The 27,783-nt window shown below is 39.6% G+C and overlaps 1 protein-coding gene across 1 annotated transcript; it reads right to left on the minus strand.

Annotated features, from left to right (window-relative positions):
• Window positions 1-17,790: 17,790 nt before the first annotated feature.
• Window positions 17,791-26,883, minus strand: LOC118557748 (gastrula zinc finger protein XlCGF8.2DB-like; the record flags this gene model as incomplete). Its single annotated transcript, XM_036128031.1, has 2 exons — window positions 17,791-19,629; window positions 26,543-26,883. Coding segments are annotated over 2 exons (999 nt in total), but the record flags the coding sequence as incomplete, so codon positions are not given.
• Window positions 26,884-27,783: the final 900 nt, after the last annotated feature.

A 27,783-nucleotide genomic window follows, 5' to 3' on the forward strand; every position in this document is an offset into this window, starting at 1 on the left:
CGCCTATATCAGACCCCAAATAAGCAGCTGTATGTTCAGAAAAAAGTCCAAAAAACTACGACACACAGAATTTATATACAACTTTAGAAAAAAAAGAAGCGATCTTGGTAACGGTGACAAAAACATTTCACACGATGACCGCAGCTATTAGCAATAGCTGATACATGGAGGACGTGTTTACATCGTCACATTTATGATACTCCACAGCTCTTGGGAGTAGACATTACTAGTTGTTTGTAATTCATTTAGCGCACTAGATGGTGCACAAGTGAAAATCTTACACAGCGGGCATTAAAGAAACCTCACTACCAAGAGTGGGCCTACTGTGTAGAGCAGCAGATAGACTAAGAACACACCTCTCCTACAGCTCAGTTGAAACAAATTAAATACATTGAAAAAACTTAAAATGTTTTAAGACAAATCGATAAATTAGCTACAACAGAAATTCTAAAATTAGTAACGCTGCTGCCTTTAATGACAAAACTCTCTCAGCATACTATAGCCATGCAGTTTGAGATAGTATTCAAAGAAGAACCATTTTCTCTCCTGTATGGATTTTCATGTGTGTGTTAAGATGTGCTTTTCGGCTAAATCTTTGTCCACATAGATAACAGGAAAAAGGCTTCTGTCCTGTGTGGATTCTCATGTGTGTGTTTAAATTTCCTTTTCGGCTAAATCTTTGTCCACATAGATCACAGCAGAAAGGTTTCTGTCCTGTATGGATTCTCGTATGGGTGCTTAAATTTCCTTTTTGGCTAAAACTTTGTCCACATAGATCACAACAGAAAAGCTTCTCTCCTGTGTGGATTTTCATGTGTGTGTTAAGAAGTGCTTTTCGGCTAAATCTTTGTCCACATAGATCACAGCAGAAAGGCTTCTGTCCTGTGTGGATTCTCATGTGTGAGTTTAAATGCCCTTTTTGGCAAAATCTTTGACCACATAAATCACAGGAGAAAGGTTTCTGTCCTGTGTGGATTCTCATATGTGTGTTTAAATTTCCTTTTAGGCCAAATCTGTGGCCACATAGATCACAGCAGAAAGGTTTCTGTCCTGTATGGATTCTCATATGTGTGTTTAGATCTGTTTTTCGGCTAAATCTTTGTCCACAGAGATCACAGCATAAAGGCTTGTGTCCTGTATGGATTCTCATGTGTTTGTTTAAAGTTCCTTTTAGGTCAAATTTTTGTCCACATAGATCACAGCAGAAAGGTTTCTGTCTTGTGTGGATTCTCATGTGTTTGTTTAAAGTTCCTTTTTGGCTAAATCTTTGTCCACACAGATCACAACAAAAAGGCTTCTGTCCTGTGTGGATTCTCATGTGTGTGTTTAAATTTCCTCTTTCCCTAAATCTTTGTCCACATAGATTGCAGCAGAAAGGCTTCTCTCCTTTATGGATTCTCATGTGTATGTTTAAACTTGATTTGTGGCTAAACGTTTGTCCACATAAATCACAACAGAAAGGCTTCTGTCCTGTATGGATTCTCATGTGAGTGTTTAAAGTTCCTTTTTGCCTAAATTTTTGTCCACACAGATTGCAGCAGAAAGGCTTCTCTCCTGTATGGTTTCTCATGTGTATGTTTAAAGCGCATTTCCCTAGAAATGTTTTGCCACAGTCTTCACAGCTAAGCCTCACTCCTATCCGGACTTTCCTTCGTGAGTTCACATTTTTCTTCCCTATAGAACATTTCTTATATCCAGAGTCTGACAAGTGTTTTAGCTCAGAAAGAGGTTTCTCTACATCACTGTCCTCTTCATCTTTCTTAGTGTCTTCAGTCTCTAAATAAATGGAAACATCTCTATCATCTGTTATTCTGATAGATTCTTCAACACCATTATCTTCTGGAAGCTCTCTGCCTTTAATTTGGTCTGGATAAAGCTGTGAGAGCAGAAGAGATTGTTCATCATCCAGACTCTTTATGGGGGGAGCAACCACTGGAAACCTGATGGTATTAATCACGTCCTTCCCATTGAGCTGCTCTCCTTGTAGACTGATGTAGACTCCCTTCTGTTCCTCCTTTATGCGGGGGGGCTTTGGGTCATGCAGGTCCGCACAAGGTCTGTGGTCTAAAGAAGCTTCTTCTTTAACAATCAGTTTCTGCGTAGCATCTGCAGAAAACAAACACATTTTGCATATTAGAACAGATTTTGATCTCAGCCTGAACTGAGCCATAAATGTACTGTATATTAGTTAGTTCTGGTAGTGAGAGGATGTTGGCGCTTTTTGGCTGTGCTTCTCTGTGCAAAAGGTCAGACACAATCAAACTACTCCCTATTTCTGGATTGTGCTCTGCTTTGGTCGCCTGGTCTCACTGTCCATGCCCTAGCTTATAAACATTTTGTCAACACTTACACTCAAATCTGCCCGCTTCAAATTCTACTCAGACATTATCCATTCCATTTCCTCAAACCCCCGCTCTCTATTTTCTACATTTACAAAACTCACCAAACCACAAGAGAAGATTACCTCCACATTTACAACAGATACAATAACTTCCTGACAGTTTCTCATACAAAAATCCAAACATTCACAGCTCGTTGACATCCACCTCCTCTGCCTCTCCACTGGTACCTACAGTGTCCCCTCTTACATCCCTCAGCTTGACTTCTTTCTCTCCCCTGTCCATTTGTTTACCCGACCAGAGCGGCGGAGGGGTACGACACACTTAGAAAGTATGCTCACTGTTGCGAAGCCCACTTATTTTATGCAACTTTGGTCTAATTTTTCTAAAGTCGCTTGTAAATTTCATGAGTTGCGGGTTGCAGGTTTTTTTTGGGATTGTTTCTGAAAGTGAAGTCGATTGTTTTGGCTCTAAACTATCCCTCCGCCTCATAACGCGCTGCATCTCATCCTGACAGGAGCAGAGAGTAAACTCAGAAAGAGCCGATCTGACCGTATTTCCTGCGGTTTACGGTTGCAATAACTGATGATAACTGCTGAAAGTAGATTAGGCGGTGTAGATCACCATTTTGAGCAGAGATTGGTTCTAAAGATGAGTTTCATACTCATCTTATAACACAGCAGAACCCAACCCATAAATTATACTTTAATGCTTATTTGTTGTCTTTTTATGTCTCTAAAATGTAAAATTGGTATTCTTCTAATTTTAAATGCTTAATACCATGCCTAACTTTGTTTATGGGGTTAAAAAATATTATGGCATGAAAACGGATATTTATTTACAAGAAGACAGATGGGGCATTGGGACTTGCTCTACAGTCGATACTGCGACCTGACGTCACAAACTGGGAGGTGGCAGTACTGTTCTTCACCAAAATGGCGGCCCCCAGAAAAGGCCCTTTAAATGAAAATTACTCTTAATTAAAAAAGCTATAATTTATTGAAAAGTGTGTAATAATTTTATATCGAAAGTACTTTCAGCAGTTTGAATTCTGACTTTGACCGGACTTCTTCTTTAAGGGACCGAGCCTTCGCTGCTGCTGCACCCATCCTTTGGACTCACTGCCTCAAACCATCAGCAACTCAGTGACTGCCCTCCTCCACTGAGTTCGGGAGGAAGGGGGTCTGTGGGCTATCTGTTATCTGCCTTGCCTGCCTATGTGTTCCTTAAACAAAGACTGAGGCAAGGCAGACACACATACCTGAGGCCTGGGGAGTTTGTGTTATTATCCTCCATACAACTGCCTGATTAATATGACAACTAAGATATTTTCCTCAACACATTGTTATTTCTTACGCATTTTTGGTTAACAGTTCTCTGCAAATTTACATTACATTTGTCTAACTTGTAAAAATGTTCGACCCCCTTTGCATTTTCCATGTTCTGTTGCCTCACAAAACATTTCCATATTCACCAGCAGACCTGAAGAATTAAAATATAACAAAGCAGTAAAAAACTATTCAACTAACTCAAGTTTATACATGTAAAATAAACATATAAGGAAATCGGTCGATAAACATCAAACATACTGCTTTTATTCTAAAAAGCAGACTCCGGCGTTACTACCGTAATTCATGGTGTTCGTGTGACCTACAAAAATCTCGTGAGGAGTGGCTGGCTTGACCTCGATGTTTCTACCGAGTAACAAAGAGTTTACTATTTTATTTCTCCAGAGAGCACATCTTGGCTTTAAGATAATAAATTTGTCGACATTAATGTCTCTAAACTGTAGCTGACATGAAGGCATACAAACCTAATCTGTGCAGCAGAACTCTGGGGTTGAAATCAGCCTCCATGATGTTGAGTCGCAGTTTATCTTTGTCTTCTCTTGTATCTGTGTCTGAAGTCTCTCCCTCTGTTGCTCCCAGCCACCGTAGAAGCTGCTGTCTCCACATCTCTGTTGTTCGCTTCTCTTCAAATGTTGCTTTAACAGCTACTGAGCAGCTAGAGCGCAGCTTTCACCCAGACTCAACCAGACTCCATTGTTCTGGACAAGAAGGAGAAATTCCCTCTGCGGGGGAGGAGGCGTGTGAAACCAGCTTCCACAGGCGAGCTGCTGAAGCGCATGCGCTCAGAAGCTTCTTCTTCTTCTTCTTCTTCTTCTTCTTCTTCTTCTTCTTCTGTGTGAGAGGAGTGTGAATGAAGGAGAGGGGAGAGAGCGTGAGAGTGAAAGTACCTTTTTTCATATCTTTTGGCTTTCTTCACTGTTTCACTGGGTGTGCTGTTTATATTATTGGTTTATTTGACTTTTGGGATTACTTGGTTTGAGTGTTCACAGGTTTTGTTTGGGGCGTGGCCGTCAGGCCTGCCTGGGTGGCTAGCAGCTGCTAGCACCATGGTGGTGGGTGTGGGAGGTTTCTCCACGCTGACACGGAGAAATGGCATCAAGGTGGGTGCTGGCTCTCCGTGCAGCGTGGAGGAAGTTTGTTTAGCGGTGGGGGAGGTGATTGGACATAGGTCAATCAAGTCCGCAGCCCGCATGAATGGGGCTGTAGTTTTGTTTGTAGAGAAGGTGGAGCAGGCTCAACAGCTGGTTGAGGCCGGGATTTCAGTTAATGGCTTGTTTTTGCAGGTGTCGCCACTCACATTGCCAGCAACAAAAATCATGTTGTCCAATGTGCCACCTTTCATTAGTGATGATTTTTTAGTAAGGGAGTTGTCCAGACATGGGAAGGTGGTGTCCCCAATTAAAAAGGTGCTGTCTGGATGCAAGTCACCATTGTTAAAACATGTTGTCTCCCATAGGAGACAGCTTTACATGATCCTAAATAGGAAGGATGAGGAGTTAAATGTTAGGTTCCATGTAAAACTGGATGATTTTGAATATGTTTTGTTTGCCACCTCTTCTAATTTGAAATGTTTCGGGTGTGGCCAAGAGGGGCATATTATTAGAATGTGCCCAAACAGGGCTGAACCAGCCCCACCTCAGACAGAGGAGCGGTGTACTTCTGCTGCTGCTCAGGTGGAGAGCGTGGTTGCAGAGGTGCCTGCCGCTGATGCGGAGGAACCTCCTGAGGTGGCAGGGGTGTCTACCGCTGCCGAGGGACAGCCCCTGACAGCCGACGTTGTCGGTGTCACGGAGGGCTGTCTTCTCGATGTTGTGGAGGAACCAGGTGTTAATGGAGAGAAGACGCTGATTGCGGGGTGTGTGGGGATAGATGGGTGCACTGCAGTGTGCAGTGGTGGAGAGGATCAGATCACGGTTGGCGGTGGGGTGGAGGAGGGGGGTGAGCAGAGTGCAGAGCAGAGAGGTGAGGCAGATGATGAGGAACATTTAGCGAGTGGAGACCGGGCCAGGAAGCAGGATGTGCAGGAAGAAGATGGAGGTGCGGAAGCTGAGAGTGGAGGGACTTTGTTGAGAGTAGACTTAGAAGAAAGGAGGGGGGAGGCGGAGGAGCTGATGGAGCAGGAAGCTTCAGCCATGGTAAAGAGGCGAAGCAAAAGAAAAAATGTTGTAGCTGTTGAGCAGGCTAGCAAACAGTCCAGCAAGATGGTTGCTGATAGAAAAGAACAGCTGGATAGTAGTGACAGTGAAGAAGAGTTTTCCGACTCTAGTGAAGTATCACTTTCGCAAGTTGGTGGAAACGAATCCAGATATTCTGTTGAATCTTTCTTGTCCTTTATTCAACAGACCAAAGGGCTGAGGGGACTCAAAGTGGAAAGCTACTTTCCAAACTTAAAACTGTTCTATGCCTCAGCAAGATATTATGTCAGGAAACAGGAGGAATCAGGCCTCACTGATCAAGAGATTTTTAGACTGAAAAAGATAATGGGTAAAGTGAGAAAGCAACTTTGAACTAATGATACACACCAACATTGTATTATTATTATTATTTATAGTTTTTGGGTGTGCTGCTTTTAATTTTTTACCCATAATGGATACCTTTAAAATAGCATCCCTAAACCTCAATGGGGCCAGAGAGGCTGCTAAACGAGAAATGGTTTACCAAGTACTGAACAATAAAAAAATCAATGTTCTTTATTTACAGGAAACACACAGCGATATTTCAAATGAGGCAGAATGGAAAAAGGAATGGAAGGGTGAAGTCATTTTAAGCCATGGTACCTCCCAGAGCGCTGGAGTAGGCTTCCTCTTTTCAAGGGCTTTTACTCCTAATTCAATTGAAGTACAGCACATTGTTAAGGGTCGATGTCTTTTAGTCCGAGCTGGTTTTGAACATTTTAATGTTGTTTTTATTAATATTTATGCTCCATGTGCCAATGCAGAGAAAACACGTTTTTTAAAAGAAATTGGGGAGAAGTTGGGGGATTGTGGGACGGAGGATTACGTTTTTATAGGAGGGGATTTTAATTGTACAGAGGACGATTCCGTAGATCGTAACCATGCAGAGCCGCATGTAGCAGCTCAGCGCGCCCTGCGGCAGCTGGTCTCATCACATGGCCTGGTGGACGTATGGAGGAGGATGCACACAGGCTCCAGGCAGTACACGTGGTCCCATATGAAAGAAAACCACATTTCACTTGCTCGTCTTGACCGGTTTTATTGTTTTAAACACCATTTTAACGTGTTTAAAACTTGCCAGATTTTACCAGTAGGTTTTACGGATCATTCCCTGGTTTTAGGTAGTGTTTTTATTAGAAACATTTTACCTAAAAGTGCTTACTGGCATTTTAACTCAGTTTTAACTTATGATCGTAGTTTTAAAGAAACTCTGAGTTATTTTTGGACTGGTTTTAGACAGAGAAAGAGCGATTTTACCTGTTTGCAACAGTGGTGGGACCACGGTAAAGTTCAAATCAAACTGCTGTGTCAGCAGCACACTCTCAATGTTACTCGTGACATCACCAGATCTATTAAGGATCTGGAGATAAATATAGTGGAGTTAGAACACTTGAGTGTATCCACAGGAAATCGAGAGTACATTGAAGCTCTCAAATCTAAAAAGCTAGTTTTAGCAAACCTGCTGGAGACTAAAGTTCAAGGCGCATTGGTCAGGTCCCGGATGCAGAACATCACGGACATGGATGCACCTTCCAGCTTTTTCTTTAACTTGGAGAGAAAGTGTGGTCAGAGGAAGCTGATCCACTCTCTAGTGTCAGACACGGGGCAGCAGTTAAGTGAACCGGGGCAGATCAGGAGGAGGGCGGTGGAGTTCTACTCTTCGCTATTCCGTAGCGAGTATAAAGAGAATGGTGAACTGTTCGGGGAGTTCTGTAGTGGACTGCCCCAAGTTGCTGAGGGGACCATCGCCCAGCTAGAGCGCCCCTTGGGGGTGCAAGAGCTCCACGCGGCCCTCCAGAGCATGCAGGGCCAGAAGGCCCCAGGCATCGACGGGCTCACCGTCGAGTTTTACAAGGCATACTGGGACATCTTAGCAGGGGACCTGCTAGATGTTCTCAACGAAAGCCTGACTACTGGTTTGCTCCCGCTGTCGTGCCGCAGGGCGGTTATCACCCTCCTGCCAAAAAAAGGCAATTTGCAGGACATAAAGAACTGGCGCCCCGTGTCTCTTCTGTGTACGGATTATAAAATCCTATCCAAGGCCCTGGCAAACAGGATGAGAGGAGCAATGGAACAGGTCATCCACCGGGACCAGACTTACTGCGTCCCCGGCAGGTCCATGGTAGATAACATCTACCTAATTCGGGATGTTTTGGAAGTCTCCAGTTCATTGGGTTTGAAAACAGCCTTGGTCTCACTTGACCAAGAAAAGGCTTTTGACCGCGTCGAACACAGCTTTCTATGGAAAACCATGAGAGAGTTTGGGTTCGGCGCTGGTTTTATAGCCAAGATCCAGGTGCTGTACAGTAACATTGAGAGTGTGCTGAAGATCAACGGTAGCCTGTGTGCTCCTTTTAGAGTGTGTAGAGGCGTTCGGCAGGGCTGTGCGCTCTCAGGGATGCTCTACGCACTTTCCCTGGAACCCCTCCTCCAGAAAATACGCTCGAGTGTTTGTGGCCTGGTTTTACCTGGTTTTAGCAGTAATTTGGTTTTATCCGCCTATGCCGACGATGTCGTTGTTTTAATAAAAGACCAAAAAGATGCTGACTTGCTGCATAATGTCACGGAAAAGTTTTGTGTCCTGTCTGCCGCGAGGGTAAACTGGAGAAAGAGCGAAGCCTTCGCCACAGGTGAATGGCTTGGACAGCCCCCAGTTCTACCTCAAAATCTTCCATGGAGGAGGGATGGTTTTAAATATCTTGGTGTCTTTTTAGGGAATCAATCTATGGTACAAAAGAACTGGGAAAATGTCGAGCAGCAAATTAAGAACAAACTGGCTAAGTGGAGATGGATTCACTCCCAGCTATCTTACAGAGGCAGGGTGTTGATTTTAAACAATCTTGTTGCATCGCAGTTGTGGCACAAACTTCATGTTTTAGACCCACCGCCGGACTTGCTCATGAAAATACAGTCTGAGATGGTGGAGTTTTTTTGGAAAGGTTTACATTGGGTGCCACAATCTGTCTTGTTTTTATCAAGAGAGGAGGGGGGACAGGGCCTTGTCCACCTGGCCAGCAGAACAGCTGTTTTCCGCATGCAGTTCCTCCAGAAGTATCTGGCAAGCCCTTCTGACATTGTGTGGAGGGATGTGGCCAGCTGCATTTTAAGACGCGTGAGCGGGTTGGGGCTAGATGCTGCTCTGTTCTTAACCAATTTTAGCTTTTTAAAGTTAAAAGGGTTGCCTCGTTTTTATCAGAGCGTTTTTAAGTCATGTGCTCTTTTTAAGTTACATAGATCCAAAACGCATAATTCTCTGCATTGGCTTTTAGAGGAACCTCTGGTGTGCGGAGCGAGAATGGACGTCTGTGACGGTACTTTGCCGGGTCTGTCGGAGGCGTTGTGCAGGTCCGGCACGGTGACCGTGAGAAAGCTGGTGGAAGCAGCCGAACCGGACTTCAACAACATCATGGCAGTGGGTTCGCTACTGGGGGTCCGGTCCGCCAGGCTGACACGGCGCTTCCTTGATCGGGTGAAGGAGAGATTGACAGCTGGGGAAAGACAACTCCTGCAGCTGCATTCTATAGGACAACGTGAGCCCGACCCGACCGACCCGTTCCCAGATGTCTACATGGAACCTGTCTTCGCAGAGGACAGTGGTCCTCTACTATGTAGCACGGCCCCCAAGATGATGTTGTGCAGCACAAGCCCGAAGGTGCTGTACAAAATGAACGTGAAGGTAATAAATAAACGGACCTTGAGAGACAGACCTGTTACCATTTGGGGAGACAAACTCGGAGGACAGAGGCCCCAGTGGAGGACTCTTTATAAGCCCCCAGTGAGGAAGCGGACTGGTGACCTTCAGTGGAGAATCCTCCACGGTGCTATTGCAACGAACTCTTTTTTGTCGGTTATCAGTCCAGGAGTTTTAAACACCTGTCCCTTCTGCAACTCGCCTGAGAGTGTTTTTCATGTTTTTATGGAATGTGTGAGATTGACAGGTTTTTTTAGTCTTTTGATGAGAATTTTTAGCCTTTTTGGCATGGTTTTTACCAATATTGTTTTTATTAACAGTGTGCATTACAGCAGAGCCACTAAGACAAAATCTCAAATTCTAAACTTTTTAATTGCAGAAGCCAAGATGGCAATCTACATATCTCGAAGAGACAGGTTGCAGGCTGGACCCCATCTTGATGCTGTGGCTCTGTGGAAGTGCAACGTAAAGGCCAGGATAAGACTGGAGTTTCACTTCCACAGAGCCACTGGCAACTTGAATGATTTTGTACAACTGTGGGGTTTTAAGGGAATTTTATGCACAGTTTGTAGTCAAAATGAACTTAAATACAGCAAGCACCTGATGTAACTATTTCTTTCTAAGGGTTTGATCATGTTGTTAAAAGTGTTTTAAGTTATTGTATCAATAAACGTTTTGTTAAAATCTAAAAAAAAAAAAAAAAATCTTCTTCTTCTTCTTCTTCTTCTTCTTCTTCTTCTTCTTCTTCTTCTTCTTCTTCTTCTTTTTGTTTATTGGCAGATTGCAACCTTAGCTTTTAGGTGCATACCGCCACCTACTGTACCGGAGTATGTAGCATGGGCCCTATCAATGTGACAATTACTTTATTAATATCTACATCTACATATATACCTGTATATAGCTACATGTCTATATTTTTATCTATAAATCTATCTATATATACATATATCTATCTATATCTATATCTATCCATACATACACATATCTATCTATCTATCTATCTATCTATATATATATATATATATATATATATATATATATATACATACATACATACATCTATATATCCATATCTATCCATATACCCATATCTATATATATATACATTTATATAAAGTTTTTGTATTCTGAATAAACTTTGATGAATTTCTAATAATAAATCTTCTCTTTCTGATTTCATATTTTGGATACTGTAAAGGGCTGCCAAAGAATCAACACAACAAACTACTCTATCTGGTTTTATTTCCTCTATCCATTGTAATCCTATAATTATTGCCATCATTTCTGCTGTATATACTGACATCTGATCTGGTAATCTCCTCCCAATACTTATCTCCATCATTGGAATGTATAATCCTATACCTACTTTTCCTTTATCATCTTTAGATCCATCTGTATATAAATCTAAATAGCTATAATATTTGGTTTTTATATAATGATTTGCCATTTGACCTTTCCTACTGTCTACCCACTCTTTTTTTAATTCCCTTATATTAAAATCTATCTCGACATTTGGAAATAACCAAATAGGTATATTACTTATAGGTGTAGGTGAATTAAACCATTTATTTCCAATTTTATATTCTTCTATTTTATCTTTTATTAACCATCCAAAACCTTTACCTTTAAAAGAATTATATTCCCAACATTCATTTATAACACTTTTTGCTATATTTTCATTTCCACATCCATATAATCGACACCAATATGTATGAATGTAAAGGCACTTCTCCTAGCTCTACCTGCATTGCTTTAGTTGATGTTGTTCTCATTGCACCAGTACAAATTCTCATTGCTTTATTAATTACTCTTTCAATGTTCAATAAATTTGTTTTAGCTGCTGCTCCATATACGTAACACCCATAATCTATTGTGGATCTCATTAATGCCTTATAAATATGCACCAATGCTTGCTTACTTGCTCCCCAATCTTTTCCTGCTACTGCTCTCATGAGATTTATGATTTTCTTACATTTCGTCTCCATGTTCCTTTTTGATCTAGCCATATACCCAGATATTTAAAATGACTTACTGTCTCCATTTTGTGACCATATAGTTCCAAACTCTGTTCATCTATCTTTTTCTTTTTTGTACATATCATATGACAAGATTTACTTGACGATAGCTTAAAACCTCATTTATATGACCATTTTTCAATTTCTCCTATTGTCTCCTTTATTCTATTTTTTACTATTATGGGATCTCGTCCTCTTGTCCAAATGGCCCCGTCATCAGCATACAAAGCTGATCCAATCCTTCTATCTAATTTCATAAAAATATCATTAATCATTATATTAAACAATACTGGACTAATAACACTTCCTTGTGGAATTCCATTATTTATTTCAAATTGCTCTGAGATATCAGATCCTACTTTAACTCTGATTCTTCTTTCTGTTAAAAAATCTAGAACCCAATTATAAAATCTACCTCTAATTCCCATCATATTTTATTTAATTAATAATCCTTCCCTCCACATTGAATCATAAGCCTTTTCTATATCTAAGAAAACAATGCTCATTATTCCTTTCATTTTAAATGCTTTTTCCATTTCATTACTTACTTTCACTACAGCATCCATAGTAGAGTGGCCTTTTCTAAACCCACATTGATATGGTGCGTATATTCCTTGTTTTTCAAGAGTATAATTTAGTCTTCTTACCAGTATTTTTTCCATCCATTTACATAAATGCGATGTTAAGGCAATAGGTCTATAGTTTCCAACTTTATTAGGGTTTTTCCCAGGCTTATTAAATGGCAATATCAACACACTTTTCCACCTTTTTGGCATTTGACCTTCTTTCCAAATGTTATTAAATAAATATAATATAATCTCAAATAATTTCTCAGGTAATTTCTGAAACATCATATAACTTAATATATCTTCTCCTGTTGCACTATTTCTGACACCTTTTAACACAATTTTTAATTCATTCATATTGATTTCTGTATTTAATGCATTTTCCTCACTTTCTTTGTGATTAAACATATCTCTATTTTCAACTAATATCTTCTCCATATTCTGTCTATGATTATTATCTAAATGGTCCCCGTTATGCACACTAGCAAACTTCTTTCCCAAAGCATTAGCTTTTTCCTTATCTGTTATTGCAATTATTCCATCATTCTCTAATACTGGTATTTTAACAAATACTTTACTCCCACTCATTTTCTTTAACATTATTGTAGAACAATAACTTCTCCATGCATTCCTCTTACTGTTCTTTATAACTCTACGAACTTGAGCTCTCTTCCTCTAATAATTAATCAAATTTTCTTGACTCAAATTTTTCTTTAACACTCTAAATGCTTTATTACGTTCTTTAATTGCTTTTGTACATTCATCATTCCACCAAGGTATTCTTTTTTCCTTTCTCCCAATTGATTTATACGGTATACTCTTCAATGCTGCATTTAAAATTATCTGAGTGATTTTAGAAGAGCATTCCTCAATATCTTCCTTCATTGAAATTGATTCTACTGATTTGTTACATATTTCTTAAATTTTTTCCTAATCTGCTTTTTCAAACTTCCATTTCTCATGAATAGGCCTTTCTTGTACATCTATTTTAATATTAACAGAAAATATTATTGGATAATGATCACTTCCATTACTTGTGTTTTCCTCCACGTTCCACTCACATGAATTTGCCAGTCTATCTGATACTATAGTGAGATCGATACATGTGATCGTGTTAGAATGTATATCTATTCTAGTCCCTTTCCCATTATTTATACATACTAATTGTCTAACATCCATTAAATTTTCTACTACTTCTCCATTACTATCATTATGCTTACTTCCCCAAAGACTATTATGTGCATTAAAATCTCCACACCATATTTCTTTCCCATTTCCTATTTTTATGTTTTCTAATGTTTCTAGTTTTAATAGTTTACAAGGGTTATATAGATTGATTACCGTTAATTTTGTATCTGACTTATATATTTCAATTATTACACATTCTATTTCTGTTGAGTTTACTATCCTTCGAAATTATATTTCTTCCCTTACAAATGTTGCACATCCACCACCCTGCTGACCATCTCTATCTAATCTAACAGATTCATATCCAGGTATAATAAAATCAAGATGAGGTTTTAGCCATGTTTCTTGTACACAAATAACATCAGGTTTCACTTCGGAATCTATTATATATTTTTTAAATTCTTGTCCATTTGCAATCAGACTTCTGGCATTCCATTGTAAGAAATGGAGTACCATTATAAGTTTAATTAATACTTTGAGACCCTTCATCATTATTGATACTTAGCATTTCATGAATGTCTTCAGCTTTAATGTCTTTGGTGTCTAGAAACTCCATGGCAGCTTCTACCACTGTTTTGATTCTGTCACTTTTCCTTTGTTGTCTTGATGTAACATTGATAACTTTGCATATAAAAGCTATAAAGCCCTTCTTTTCTACAATCATTGAATTTTCTCCCATTATACACTTATGGCTACATGTCTGCTGTGGAATCTGTATTCTTTCTGGTTGAACTCTCCTTGTGCTTATTCTCTGAGGTAGTCCTTCTTCCTGTCTCATACCATTATTTACTTGATATTCTATTAATCTGTTTTGTTCCATATCACCAACGTTTCGTACAGCCTCTGCATATGACACTTTGTTTAAGATTTTATATTTCTGGACTTCTTTTGCTTTTTTCTGAACCTCACATCCACCATAAGCAACACTATGCTCTCCCCCACAATTACAGCATTTTAATTTAGCATCCTTATTACATTTGCCATACTCATGTTCTCCCCCACATTTCGCACACCTTTGCCTCAATTTACATTGTTGCACTGTGTGTCCCATCCTTTGACATGTAAAGCATCTTAAAGGTTGAGGAATATATTCCCTAACTTTATAATTAATCCATCCAATTTTCACTTCTGGAGGTATTATCAATTGAATCATATCCTGTAAGTGACTGTGATTTATCACTGCACTTTATCCTGTACTGTAATTCACTGTCAGGTATCCTGTAGAGTTACTGCAATCTTTCTGAGCTGTGTGAAAAACGAAATTTCGTTCTGTATGCACTCTGTGTATACAAAATGACAATAAAGAAAGTCCAAGTCTAAGTCTAAGTCTAAGTCTATTGTTTTTTCAAATACTAGCAACACAGACAAGCTATCTGTTTTACTACCACCTCTGTTTGTTTGGAGTCTTTTGGCCTCTGTAACTTTCCCATCTTTTATTTCTTTCTTCAGTTCTTCCATTGATATTTCTAAAGGTACATTCGAAATTACTCCTCTTAATCTAGCTGCCATTCCAGGTATATGCACTTTAATTTTTTCTCCACCGAGGTCCTTCATTTTTAACATCATCTCTTGCTGTTTTTTACTTACTGCTGAAATCAAGATTCTTCTATTATTTAACAGTTTAGCATATTTAATCATTCCTATTTCCTTTTCTATTGCTTTAGTGATTTGAACTGGATGAAAATGTCCCTTGTCGCTGCTAAGCGTAATTATAGCTTTCCATTCTTCCTGTTTTCTTTCCTCGTGTCTACTGCTATCATCAACTTTAGCTTTAATCTTTTTAGCATTTTTCCTTGGGTTACTTTGTTCTTCACTACTCACTTCCGACCATGATTTCTTTCTTGCCATTTTGGTTTGACTTATCTCCATAACGGAAGGCCATTCATCATAATCATCACCATCAGAACTATGGCCCATTGCTACACTCACGGTACAGCTGGTTGCTATCTGCTTTGTCCAAATAACTTTCTTCAAATCTTCCCACAATGTCTTCCGCGTCTTTCTGCTTCCGTCTCCCAACGACAGCCGGTCAGCCTGCGTGTCTCCACCAGAGCTTCAACAGTAAAGAGAAACCCAAAAAATCATGCGCTCAGAAGCATACATGCCTTTGTTTTTTTGTTTTGTTTTTTACTTCATTAGACTATGGTTTATAACACTCAAAAATAAATAACACAAAGAAAAGTGTAATTAAGTACAACGAACAATCACCAGGCAGTGGTACAATAAAATAAAATAAAACAAAAAAATAAAGTAAACATACACATGACAGCATGATTGGAGATTACATAAATATTTGGAAATTAGAGCATAGGAAATAGGTGTTTTTTTGTATATATATATATATATATATATATATATATATATATATATATATATATATATATATAAAAGAGACATTGAGGGTTTAATCATATTAGCCTTACGCTTGTGAATAAAAAACTTGGCCAACAGTAGAAAAAGATTACATAAAAATAAACGGTCAGACAGTTGTTTTTTATATTTTGTGATCTGTTATGGAAATATACGATTAGTTGTTGTATTAATCAGGCATTTTTATGAAAACAATAAGAGTTACTTTTTAATCACTAAACTTTGTCTTAAAGTTTTTACAGAAGGTGAGGATTTTTGCAAGACTCACTCGAAAGCAATTAACTTCTTTCAAGCTCTGGGAGGACAACAGGCACAGCTCACAGGGCGTTTGCTTTTAAGGTCTGAAAGCTATTTTATGGTTCTTGAGGTCATTTGGGTTGACCCCTGATAGGACATTTGGGTGCTAAATCAGCCTTACTTCACGGAGACTCATGGGAGAACAGTCTCATTTGTTTTCGGAGCAGACAGAACCTGGAGCCTCAATATCTGCCCCCCACCCCCACCCCACCCCAGATGCATAAGGAGGGGTTTTGGCAAACTATTAAATGAGAAAACACATGTTGGGTGCTTCAGAGGGCTTACAAGCACCATAAAATGGGATGTCGGGTAAATATACAGAATGAGGTGAAGCTTGTGTTTGTCTCCCTTGGTATTCCAAAGGTTATAAATATGCATATTTCAAATGCTTAAATGTTTGTCTCTGATCATTTATTACTCCTTTTCTACCAAATCTCCGAATTGGGGTGAGTCGGGCCTTCAATGAATGAAATAGGAAGAAGCAACAACGCCGCGTTTGTCGGATCCCAAATAAAACATCTCTAAAGTAAAGTTCAAATTTGTCATAAATATTGTGCAGAATGAATCGACAAATACCTTGCCATAGACGCCTGGTGTACTCACAGGACCAAAACAGGTGAGAAACAGACTCTGAGCAAATGTTGCAGACAGTGCAGGTGGTATCAACGTCCTTTTTATATTTAATCAAATACTGGGTAACAACACTGAATGATCTTAACCTTGTTGATTGGTAAATATTTAATATTTTGGGTAGAGACCACATTTTGTTCGAGCATACGTCTGAGACCAGACCAGACCAGACTGACATTACAAACAAACTGATCAGGAAGGCCGGTGATGTAGTGGGGGAGGAGCTGGACACTCTGACGACCGTGGCAGAGAGGAGGATGCTGTCCAGGCTTCAGTTCACAACAGAGCGCCACAGGAAGTCATTCCTGCCTGTGGTCATCAATCTCTACAACGCCTTCCTCAGAGATTCAGAGACCCCCCTCTGTAATTGACATTTATTTATCCTTTTGCACATCGTCTCTCTCTCTCTCTCTATCTATCTATCTATCTATCTATCTATCTATATATATATATATGTGTGTGTTGTTTGTATATCTGGAGCATGTAATGAAAATAATTTCGCTCTGAGATTATTAAAGTATTTCTGGTTCTGATAAGGAACTGAGCTGCAGTTGGCTTGGAACAAAGTGTGAATATGTTATTTTTAGGAGATTTGGGTTGAAAACAGTTTATCTACATAAGTGTCAGTTGGATCAGGTGGAGGTCTTGGGCCTTCAGAGAAGTCTGACCTTTAAACAACATTATAACACCTGGTGGAATATCATCAAAAACAATAGCAAACTGTTTTGGGCTTACAGGAATCTTAAGATGACATAGAAATTCTTGGTAATTAAAGAGGTTGCCTTTTTCATTGAAAAGTTGATTACTAGTGTGATATCCTTCCTAAACCAGTTTTCAATAAAAAGAGATTTATTCTTATAACATATATCTTTGTTATTCCAAAGAAAGTACCTATTAGGAGAAAAAATGTTTGAAGATCAGGGACCCAGCCAAAAGAGCTTGCTTATGAAAATTAGAGAAAGCAACAGGAATACGATCAATGTTATAATTACACAGCAAATAAAACTTAAGACCACCTACATAGCGTACATCACTGACTTATCAAGGATAAACATCTATATTTGTCATACTTAAATTCTGGACCTACAAGTTAACTAAAAGCAATCAATCAGACAAGAAACACTGTTTATTAGGTGGAAAAAATATCAGACACCCTTAAAGGGAGAGCATGTAACTAATTTGGCTTTTAATCAAGTATTGCTTTTATTAATACATATTCTGATAAAGTCAAAAAACATTACATCAAAAATGAAAGCATTCTCATAGCTTAGAAATCATAGTTTAAGAATACATAGGTCCCAGTGCACTCACTGGGAGGCGCCATTTTGCCTCACAAGTTCTAATTTCAGCAGCCAAAAGAGGAAAACCTGTCAGTCATAGGTGTTTCCCCCTATCTGTATCTGAAGACGTGGGGTCAGCGGCCGAGTATAACAAACAAAGACGACAAACATCATTCTATTTGCCATTTTAATTTAAAATGGACTATCCATACTTATAAGACAAAGCAACTAAGAAAAAAGAAGTGACAACTGAAGAGTCTATATCAGCGCAGCAGTGGAGATAATTCATGAGGAAGCAGCTTTCTGCTGGACAGCAGGTAAGTTAATTCAACATAAAAGTAATGTTTATTCTGGCTTTATATCAGAAACAGGGCAGCGACGTCCAGCAACTTCTGTCCTCCCAGCAGAGGCGGCTCATTTGTTCGTCTCTCTCTCTCTCCTCTATGTGTGTACACAGAGTGACGGAGGGATATTTCAGCCGACCAGCTCACGCTTTCTGTTGCCAACAACAGAAGCGGGACTTTTTACTGGTGTTTATGATCGCCTATATCAGACCCCAAATAAGCGGCTGTATGTTCAGAAAAGAAGTCCAAAAAACTAAAGACACAGAGAATTGATAAGCAACTTTAGAAAAAAAACAAGCGATCTTGGCAACAGTGACAAAAACATTTCACACGATGACCGCAGCTATCAGCATAGCTAATAAATGGAGGATGTGTTTACATCATCACACTGATGATACTTTACGGCTCTTGGAGTAGACATTACGGAAAGGTTTTCATTTAGCGCACTGTATGGTGCGCAAGTGAAAATCTACACAGTGGGCTTTAAAGAAACCTGACTACCAAGAAGAGTGGGCCTAGTGCGTAGAGCAGCGCATAGACTGAGAACACAACTCTGCTACAGCTCAGTCGGAACAAATGAAATACAGTGAAAAAGCTTAAAATGTTTTAAGACAAATCTATAAAATTAGCTACTACAGATATTATTAAATTAGCAGGGGAAGACTGCTGCCTTTAATGACAAAGCACATCTCAAAAGCACACTATAGCAATGCAGTTTGACATAGTATTCACGGAAGAGCCATTTTCTTTCTTGTATGGATTCTAATGTGTCTGTTTAGACTTGCTTTTTGGCAAAATCTTTGTCCACATAGATCACAGCAGAAAGGTTTTTCTCCTGTATGGATTCTCATATGGGTGCTTAAATTTGATTTTTGTCTGAATCTTTGTCCACATAGATCACAGCAGAAAGGCTTCTGTCCTGTATGGATTCTGATGTGTGTGTTTAAACTTGATTTACTACTAAATCTTTGTCCACATAGATCACAGCAGAAAGGTTTTTCTCCTGTATGGATTCTCATATGGGTGTTTAAATGTGATTTTCGGCTGAATCTTTGTCTACATAGATCACAGCAGAAAGGCTTCTGTCCTGTATGGATTGTCATGTGTCTGTTTAAACTTCCTTTTTGGAAAAATCTTTGTCCACATAGATCACAGCAGAAAGGCTTCTGACCTGTATGGATTCTCATGTGTGTGTTTAAACTTGATTTATGACTAAATCTTTGTCCACATTGATCAAAGCAGAAAGGCCTCTGTCCTTTGTGGATTCTCATATGTATGTTTAAATTTCCTTTTTGGAAAAATCTTTGTCCACATATATCACAACAGAAAGGCTTCTGTCCTGTATGGATTCTCATGTGTGTGTTTAATTGTGATTTTTGGCTAAATCTTTGTTCACATATATCACAACAGAAAAGCTTCTGTCCTGTATGGGTTCTCATATGGGTGTTTAATTGTGATTTTTGGCTAAATCTTTGTTCACATATATCACAACAGAAAGGCTTCTGTCCTGTATGAATTCTCATATGGGTGTTTAAATGAACTTTCTGTCTAAATCTTTGTCCACATAGATCACAACAGAAAGGCTTCTGTCCTGTATGGATTCTCAGGTGTCTGTTTAACATACTTTTTTCGCTAAACTTTTTTCCACATAGATCACAACAGAAAGGCTTCTGTCCTGTGTGGATTTTCATGTGTCTGTTTAAAGTGTATTTCCCAATAAATGTTTTGCCACAGTCTTCACAGCTACGCTTCATTCCTGTCTGGACTTTCCTTTGTGAATCCACATTTTTCTTTCTAATAAAACATTTCTTATATGCAGAGTGTTCCAGCTCAGAGAGAGGGTTCTCTACATCACTGTCCTCTTCATCCTTCTCAGTGTCTTCAGTTTTAAAATAAATGCAAACATCTCCATAATCTTGTATTCTGATGGATACTTTTCCATCATTCTCTCCTGGAAGCTCTCTGCCTTTAATTTGGTCTGGATAAAGCTGTGAGAGCAGCAGAGACTGTTCATCATCCAGAGTCTTTATGGGAGGAGCAGCGACTGGAAACCTGATGGCATTAATCACCTCCTTCCCATTGAGCTGCTCTCCTGGCAGACTGATGTAGACTTCCTTCTGTTCCTCCTTTATGTGGGGGGACTTTAGGTCAAGCAGGTTGGCACGTGGTCTGTGGTCTAAAGAAGCTTCTTCTTTAACAATCAGCTTCTGCTTAACATCTGCAGGAAACACTGAAACACATTATGCACATTAGAAAGTATTTTGATCTCAGCCTGAACTGAGGCACATTTTAAAAAGGATATATTTAAGAAATTTTGTTAGATTTAATTCTATGATTAACTGTTATGGATTATGAGATAACAGATGCGGGGGCTGTGAAGAACTCACTAAGCCAAGGACGTGTGGCATGCATAAACAAATGGATTGTTATCACTGGACATGGCTATCTCAGTCTAATGGTGATGTGAATCCCGGAAGACAACATGGAGGAATCGACCAATCCTGAGCAGGCTTTGCTCATCCATATAAGCTGACGTAACCTAGACTTGGACACGCTCTAGAAGATTGGAAATCTTCCCGTCTCGCATTGTTTTTGTATGAGAATCCAGTACTGAAGCTGTAAACATTCCTCTTCCTTCTTTTTAGATTTATTTTCTTAAAAAATAGTATTCTGTTTCGAGTGTGATTCCTTCAAAACTTTTATGTAACCGGTGAAGTTTGCTCCAGAGAAAAAGAACTGGAGGTTCACCAGGTTTTTCAACTCCCATCAGGGTGTGGTAGCTTCTAACAAATGGTGTTTCCACCCGGATTGAAAAATCAAAGAGGAGTTGAGGGATACAGCTGTGTGGCTGCTTATAAAAGGTGAGGATATCTCTGTCAGGGTTCAGTTTTTGCTGTCTCACCTTGGACAGTTCCAGATCCTTCCACCAGCCCAGATCCACTCCACTCTAATCGCCTCCACCTGCCATCAGTAATCAAAGGGAACTGATTCCACCTGTCAACTCACCTATATAAACTCCCCTCATTCAGCTCTTCCCCGCCGGATTGTCTTCACCCAAACCTTGTCTGCCAGTCAGAGCTTTCCCTACACCTGCCAGTCAGAGCTTTCCCCTACACCTGCCAGTCAGAGCTTTCCCCTACACCTGCCAGTCAGAGCTTTCCCCTACACCTGCCAGTCAGAGCTTTCCCCTACACCTGCCAGTCAGAGCTTTCCCCTACACCTGCCAGTCAGAGCTTTCCCCTACACCTGCCAGTCAGAGCTTTCCCCTACACCTGCCAGTCAGAGCTTTCCCCTACACCTGCCAGTAAGAGCTTTCCCCTACACCTGCCAGTCACAGCTTTCCCCTACACCTGCCAGTCACAGCTTTCCCCTACACCTGCCAGTCACAGCTTTCCCCTACACCTGCCAGTCACAGCTTTCCCCTACACCTGCCAGTCACAGCTTTCCCCTACACCTGCCAGTCACAGCTTTCCCCTACACCTGCCAGTCACAGCTTTCCCCTACACCTGCCAGTCACAGCTTTCCCCTACACCTGCCAGTCACAGCTTGTCCTATGCCTGCCTGACAGAGTTTCCCACGTCGGCCTGACAGAGTTTCATAGCGATAGGTAGATGAAGCGTCATGAAGCGTTAATAGAGGCATGCCAAGTTCGGTTTTTGGTTTAAAGCCCATCGACCGCCTTAAACGGTTGCAAAAGCTTCATTCGAGGTCAAGTTTTATGGATTCGATGGCCCAAAAATCTTTCTTTTAAATATTATTCTTTTAAATCTAAAGAGATTTAAAAGCGGCTAAACTTGAATACCCGAGAAAGGAGAAAATAAAAAAAAAAAGCAAAGAGAAAAAAACTGGCCAGTATGAAATACAAACAATCCAAACAAATCCTTACTGTTGATTGGAGCAGCAGTTAATGGAAACCTGGTATCAGTCTCCTCCTTCACAAGGAGCTGCTCTCCTTCCTGATGGACCCCGGGTTCCTCCTGTTCCTCCTTTGTTTGGAGGAGCTCTGACTCCTGCTGCTTCATCTCAGGACTCTGTTCTTCAGGAGCCTCTTCTTTAACATCTGCAGCCAAAACTGAAACACATGACATGCATTATGAACAACTAGATCTTGAAAATGTTACAATGATGGTAAAGATTAAATTTGTAGAAAAAGATTTAATCAGCAGTGTAGAGAAAACGGAATCTCAGAAACTGAAAATTTCTGCTGTGGAAAGGCAATGCAATTATACAGTTAAAACATTTGATAACTGCTAAATTCTGCATCTATTATTATAATTCTTATTATTACTGAAACACACATTCAGTCAGAGCGTCCAGACGACAAAGTCTGGAATTCCAGGGTGGTTTTCAAATCAAGCTGCAAAATGCCTCAGCTCACTCATAACCTGGGTAACCACTGTGACAGCGGTCAGTAGCGGGAGCAGCATGAAGATTCCAATATGGAAGGCTGATGCTAACCAACCAACAGGGAGCAGTTGTCCCCTTAAGACCACCCTCCTCATTTGCATGAGGCAGAAATGCACACAGTAAAGTAAAAAGAGGAGACGAGGAAATGTAAGAAGAACAAAGGTTTATATAAGGAAAAGGCAAAACAAAATATGTACTATATATATATATAACATTATATGTATAATTAAGTGCTTATGTCTGGAAAAGGGCTTATCATACAACAATCTTTCTGATACTTTACCTGTACCGCTCCAAAGTTTAAGTAAGAAAATATATGTATATATTGTGCATCGTAAACACACACATATACACATTCACACAACATGGCCTATAGCCCACATCACCACAACCACTGCAAAAGTATGTAGACATCCATGTCCAGTGGCTAAGAGTATGCACCTGTGTTCACTGCCCTTCCTCCATCTCAGATCTTTTTAAGAAAACTAGTTTCAGCCATTTCATAAACAGTCTCATGCTTGGACATTGCTTTAATTCAATGCTGAGTTTTTTTCCAGTCCTTCATACAACTCATTAAAATGCACATTCTCTTTGTGTTTGTTTCAGCACATAAGATTTAGAAATTTAGGTTCTCCCTGTAATGATACTCTCCCTCTCTCTCTCTCAGCAAAACGTTGTTGTATGCTGTCTGTTAGCTGTTTCTTTCTGGCTTTATACATTTACTGTGAGGTAAGAAATTCTACCAGATCAGAGAATTTTAGCCAGGAAGAAGGAATGAATAATGGATCAGTGTGGCGGTGACAGCTGCCTTATGAACCATCCTGATGGGTCTTTTTTGCAACGTTAAGAGCGGTCTGAGCGATGTCCTGTAGGTGTCACCCCAGACTTCAACACAACAGCTCATGTCTGGTAAAATCAGTCAACAGAGAATGTGTAATGCTTTATAATTCAGAAATGCTTTACTTAGAACTGTGATGCTTCTAGATAGTTTAGTCTAAACAGATTTAATGACGTTTAATTCAATTTACTCTTACCACATTCTGATTGTGGCAACAATATGTTATTTATAACAATAAATAACAATTTTATAATTATATGTTTATAATTACAAAATAACATGAATTAGTTTTCTCTAAATTGAAAGACAATATGTGTTAGTTTTTTTGTTTATACATCTCTGGAGTCAAATCATCATAAGCTGCTGCAAGCAGTCACCTTTACAGAAAACATTTTTATCATCTGCAAACAAAAACTGTAATACTTCTAAAACCTTACATTTGTACTTTATTTATACTGACCCCTGTGTCTTTTTCTCTTTGGAAAGAGCAGTTTTTTCCGATGTTTCCAGACCATCTCCCTTAAGTTCTGTATTTCTTTACAGAAGAGAAAAGAAAACCTACGGTGTGACTCTGAGAGGGAGTTAAACCTCATTCACCTTAAAACCATAGCACATGCCCTTATTTGATTACCCAGTCTAGACAAACACTTTTTAAAGGATGGAAGGACACTTACCAAAAGAAATACTCCGACAAGCTTTTTGAGTAACTAAAATGTGATCATAAAAAGGACATTTATTTAAGATTAAAAATAACATTTACAAAGATGCAGGTTATCTAAGAATGACAAGGATTCAAAAGCTTCTTATTCATATGCTTCTAAAAAGCAGACATGAAAAGGGCTAAAAACACTTCGACCTCACTCTGCAGATGGTGCTCACCCACGATGGGGGGGGGAAGCAACATCTCGCCACATAAAAAGTCAAGCAGTGCAATTAATCTATAAAGCCTCAAAAACCCAGACAAAGCGCTTATCTAACAATGCTCTAAGCATATATATATGCAAATAACAACATGCTTAACACATAAGGAGGGATTTAATACACAAATTACACTGAAGAAATGAAGCAGCATCTCTAATGCAAGGAGGGAGTGGCTGATGTCTTTTTCCACTGCAGGCGGTATATGGACTTCCTCTCTGCTCTCCTCTCTTTTCCACAGTCTTGAATGCAGGTTACAGAAAGTTCCAGTTTACCCTGCAATGAGCCAAGACTCTCCCACGTGGATGGCCTCACACATTCTCTCTCTCCCGGTGGAATTGAAGAACATGGACCAGAGAGGCCGCTGCACACCGGACAGAGAGCTGACCTCTGACCCTGTGCCTCCTTTATTCTGCACCGTCCTGTGCTTTTCTTGAGAATCTTGCATTTCAACATCGAAACCTCCAGCAGAAAGTATATAAGAAATGCTTCTTTTAAATTTCTACATGTTGGAATCCATAACACCCTCCATTGGAAGTTAAAGCACCTTTAATAAAGTTTACTTATTCCAACAACGGGTACTGACCTGATTTGTTTCCCTCCATTCTGCAGAATGTAGGTAGCAATTGCAGAATCAGAAATACTTTAATAATCCCAGAGGGGAAATTACAGTTCCAGTACAACCATCCATCACATCCATCACAAACATTTCGGGGGAACGATTGACTGAGGCTATGCTGCCGAGGACCCCGCCTGACGTGGTTAACATAGGGCGCTGCCTTTAACTCTGTGGAATGCCACATTTGGGGAGGGAGAGGAAAAAAAATACATATTTCACACTTTATCCTATTCCAGGATACAGTTTGAGATATCAAAAAAACCTTGAACAAAAAAAGCACATATGACAAGACACCATTTATGCAGGGGGATAACCTTGGAGACATTGCATTGCCATATAATGCAAAGTTTTTATTTTGCTCCTGCAACAAAGGTAACAGGGATAGATGCACCAGCACCCACTGGCTACTACTCCTCCAATTTCTCATTCAAAGGTTCTGCCATATTTCCCACATCAGTAGTTAAAAACGTCTGTTTCTCTTAAAATGCTGGGTTTCAGCATTAAGATCTCCAGTATTAAAGCTGGCAGTATTTGCCTCTATGTAATGTCCATACGGGCATTTTATAACACCCTCCTCTGGAAATTTCTAATTCTTAGGAACTGGTATTCCCACAAAGTGATCCAATAAAAATCTTTTCCCCCCACTCTGCAGGTAGCAGACTGTATTGGGCCAAGCAGGACGTTGCACATTCAAAGATGAGCATCTCCTGCAGGTCAGATAGTCCTTTTCTGTGTTAGTTCCTTCAAGGTCACTGCAGCCTCTTTTCTCCCCTTCTGTGGAAAAAGAATCGTTCCAATTCTTTTTCGTCCCAAGTGTTATTGTTAGAGATATAATAATTCTACTTATAGTAGTACTTCTGACCTTCAAAAAAGTAACATGTCAAAAAAGTTACGCAATTCATTATTCTGGCATATGCAAAATAGAAATATTGTTGGTAATCCTCACTTAACAGAGTTAAGTCAGGAAATGCTTATTGTGATTCTTTTTATATAGTGTATGTAAACTTCTATTTTAAACTGTGTGTGGGTGTTATCTTAACCAGTCCCAGTGCATATCACTCACCTATCAAGGATACACATACATTTAAATAAAATTGGATTGCAGTAGGGCACCCACAGGTTAACTAAAAGCAATCACAATCAGAAGAAAACACCCTTCCTAAGGTGGGAAAAAAAATAAAATAAAATCAGACAACCTAAAAGAAACCTCACTACCTAGGAGGGTGGACCTAGTGGCTAGACCAGCGCGCATAGACTGAGAACACACCTGTACTACAGCTCAGTCTGAACAAATTAAAACAAGTGAAAAAACTTGAAACTTTTTAAGACAAATCTAAAAAACAGCAACTGGAGAAATGCTGATATAAAGCAAGTGAAGACGGTTGCCATGAAAGACAACATACAAACATTTCCCAGCAAACTACAGCTGTGCAGTTTGAGTTAGTATTCATAACTGAACAATTTCCCCTCCTACATGGATTCTCATGTGTGTTTTTAAATTTGATTTTTGGTTAAACCTTTGTCCACATAGATCACAACCAAAAGGCTTCTGCCCTGTGTGGATTCTCATGTGTGTTTTTAAATTTGACTTTTGGCTAAACTTTTGTCCACATAGATCACAACCAAAAGGCTTCTGTCCTGTGTGGATTCTCTTGTGTTTGTTTAAAGTTGCTTTTTGGCTAAATCTTTGTCCACATAGATCACAACAGTAAGGCTTCTGTCCTGTATGGATTCTCATATGGGTGCTTAAATTAGATTTTCGGCTACATCTTTGTCCACATAAATCACAACAGAAAGGCTTCTGTCCTGTATGGATTCTCATGTGAGTGTTTAAACTTGCTTTTCGGCTAAATCTTTGTCCACATAGATCACAACAGAAAGGCATCTGTCCTGTATGAATTCTCATGTGTGTGTTTAAAGTTCCTCTTTCACTAAATCTTTGTCCACAGCAATCACAACAGAAAGGCTTCTGTCCTGTATGGATCCTCATATGTCGGTTTAAAGTTGCGTTCTGGCTAAATCTTTGTCCACAAAGATCACAACAGAAAGGTTTTTGTCCTGTATGGATCTTCATGTGTCTGTTTAAATTTGACTTTAGGCTAAATCTTTGTCCACACATATCACAACAGAAAGGCTTCTGTCCTGTATGGATTCTTGTGTGAGCGTTTAAAGCATATTTTCCAATGAATGTTTTGCCACAGTCTTCGCAGCTAAGCTTCACTCTTGTCCGGACCTTCCTTTGTGACTCCATAGTTTTATTCTCTGTAGAACATTTCTTATATCCAGAGTTTGACACGTGTTTCAGCTCATAGAGAGGGTGCTCTACATCACTGTCCTCTTCATCCTTCTCAGTTTCTTCAGTCTCTAAAGAAATGGAAATATCTCTATGATCTTTTACTTCGATAGATTCTTCTCCATCATTCTCTTCTGGAAACTCTCTGCCTTTAATTTGGTCTGGATAAAGCTGTGGGAGCAGCGGAGACTGTTCATCATCCAGACTCTTTATGGGAGGAGCAGCACCTGGAAACTTGATGGCATTAATCACCTCCTTCCCATTAAGCTGCTCTCCTGACAGACTGATGTAGACTGCCTTCTGTTCCTCCTTTATGTGGGGGGGCTTTGGGTCATGCCGGTCATCACAAGGTCTGTGATCTAAAGAAGCTTCTTCTTTAATAAACAGCGTCTGCATAACATCTGCAGGAAACATTGAAACACATTATGCATATTAGAAAGTAGTTTGATCTCAGTCTGACCTGAA

Source organism: Fundulus heteroclitus, chromosome 24 (genome assembly GCF_011125445.2).
Source record: "Fundulus heteroclitus isolate FHET01 chromosome 24, MU-UCD_Fhet_4.1, whole genome shotgun sequence".
Taxonomy (NCBI): Eukaryota; Metazoa; Chordata; class Actinopteri; order Cyprinodontiformes; family Fundulidae; genus Fundulus; species Fundulus heteroclitus.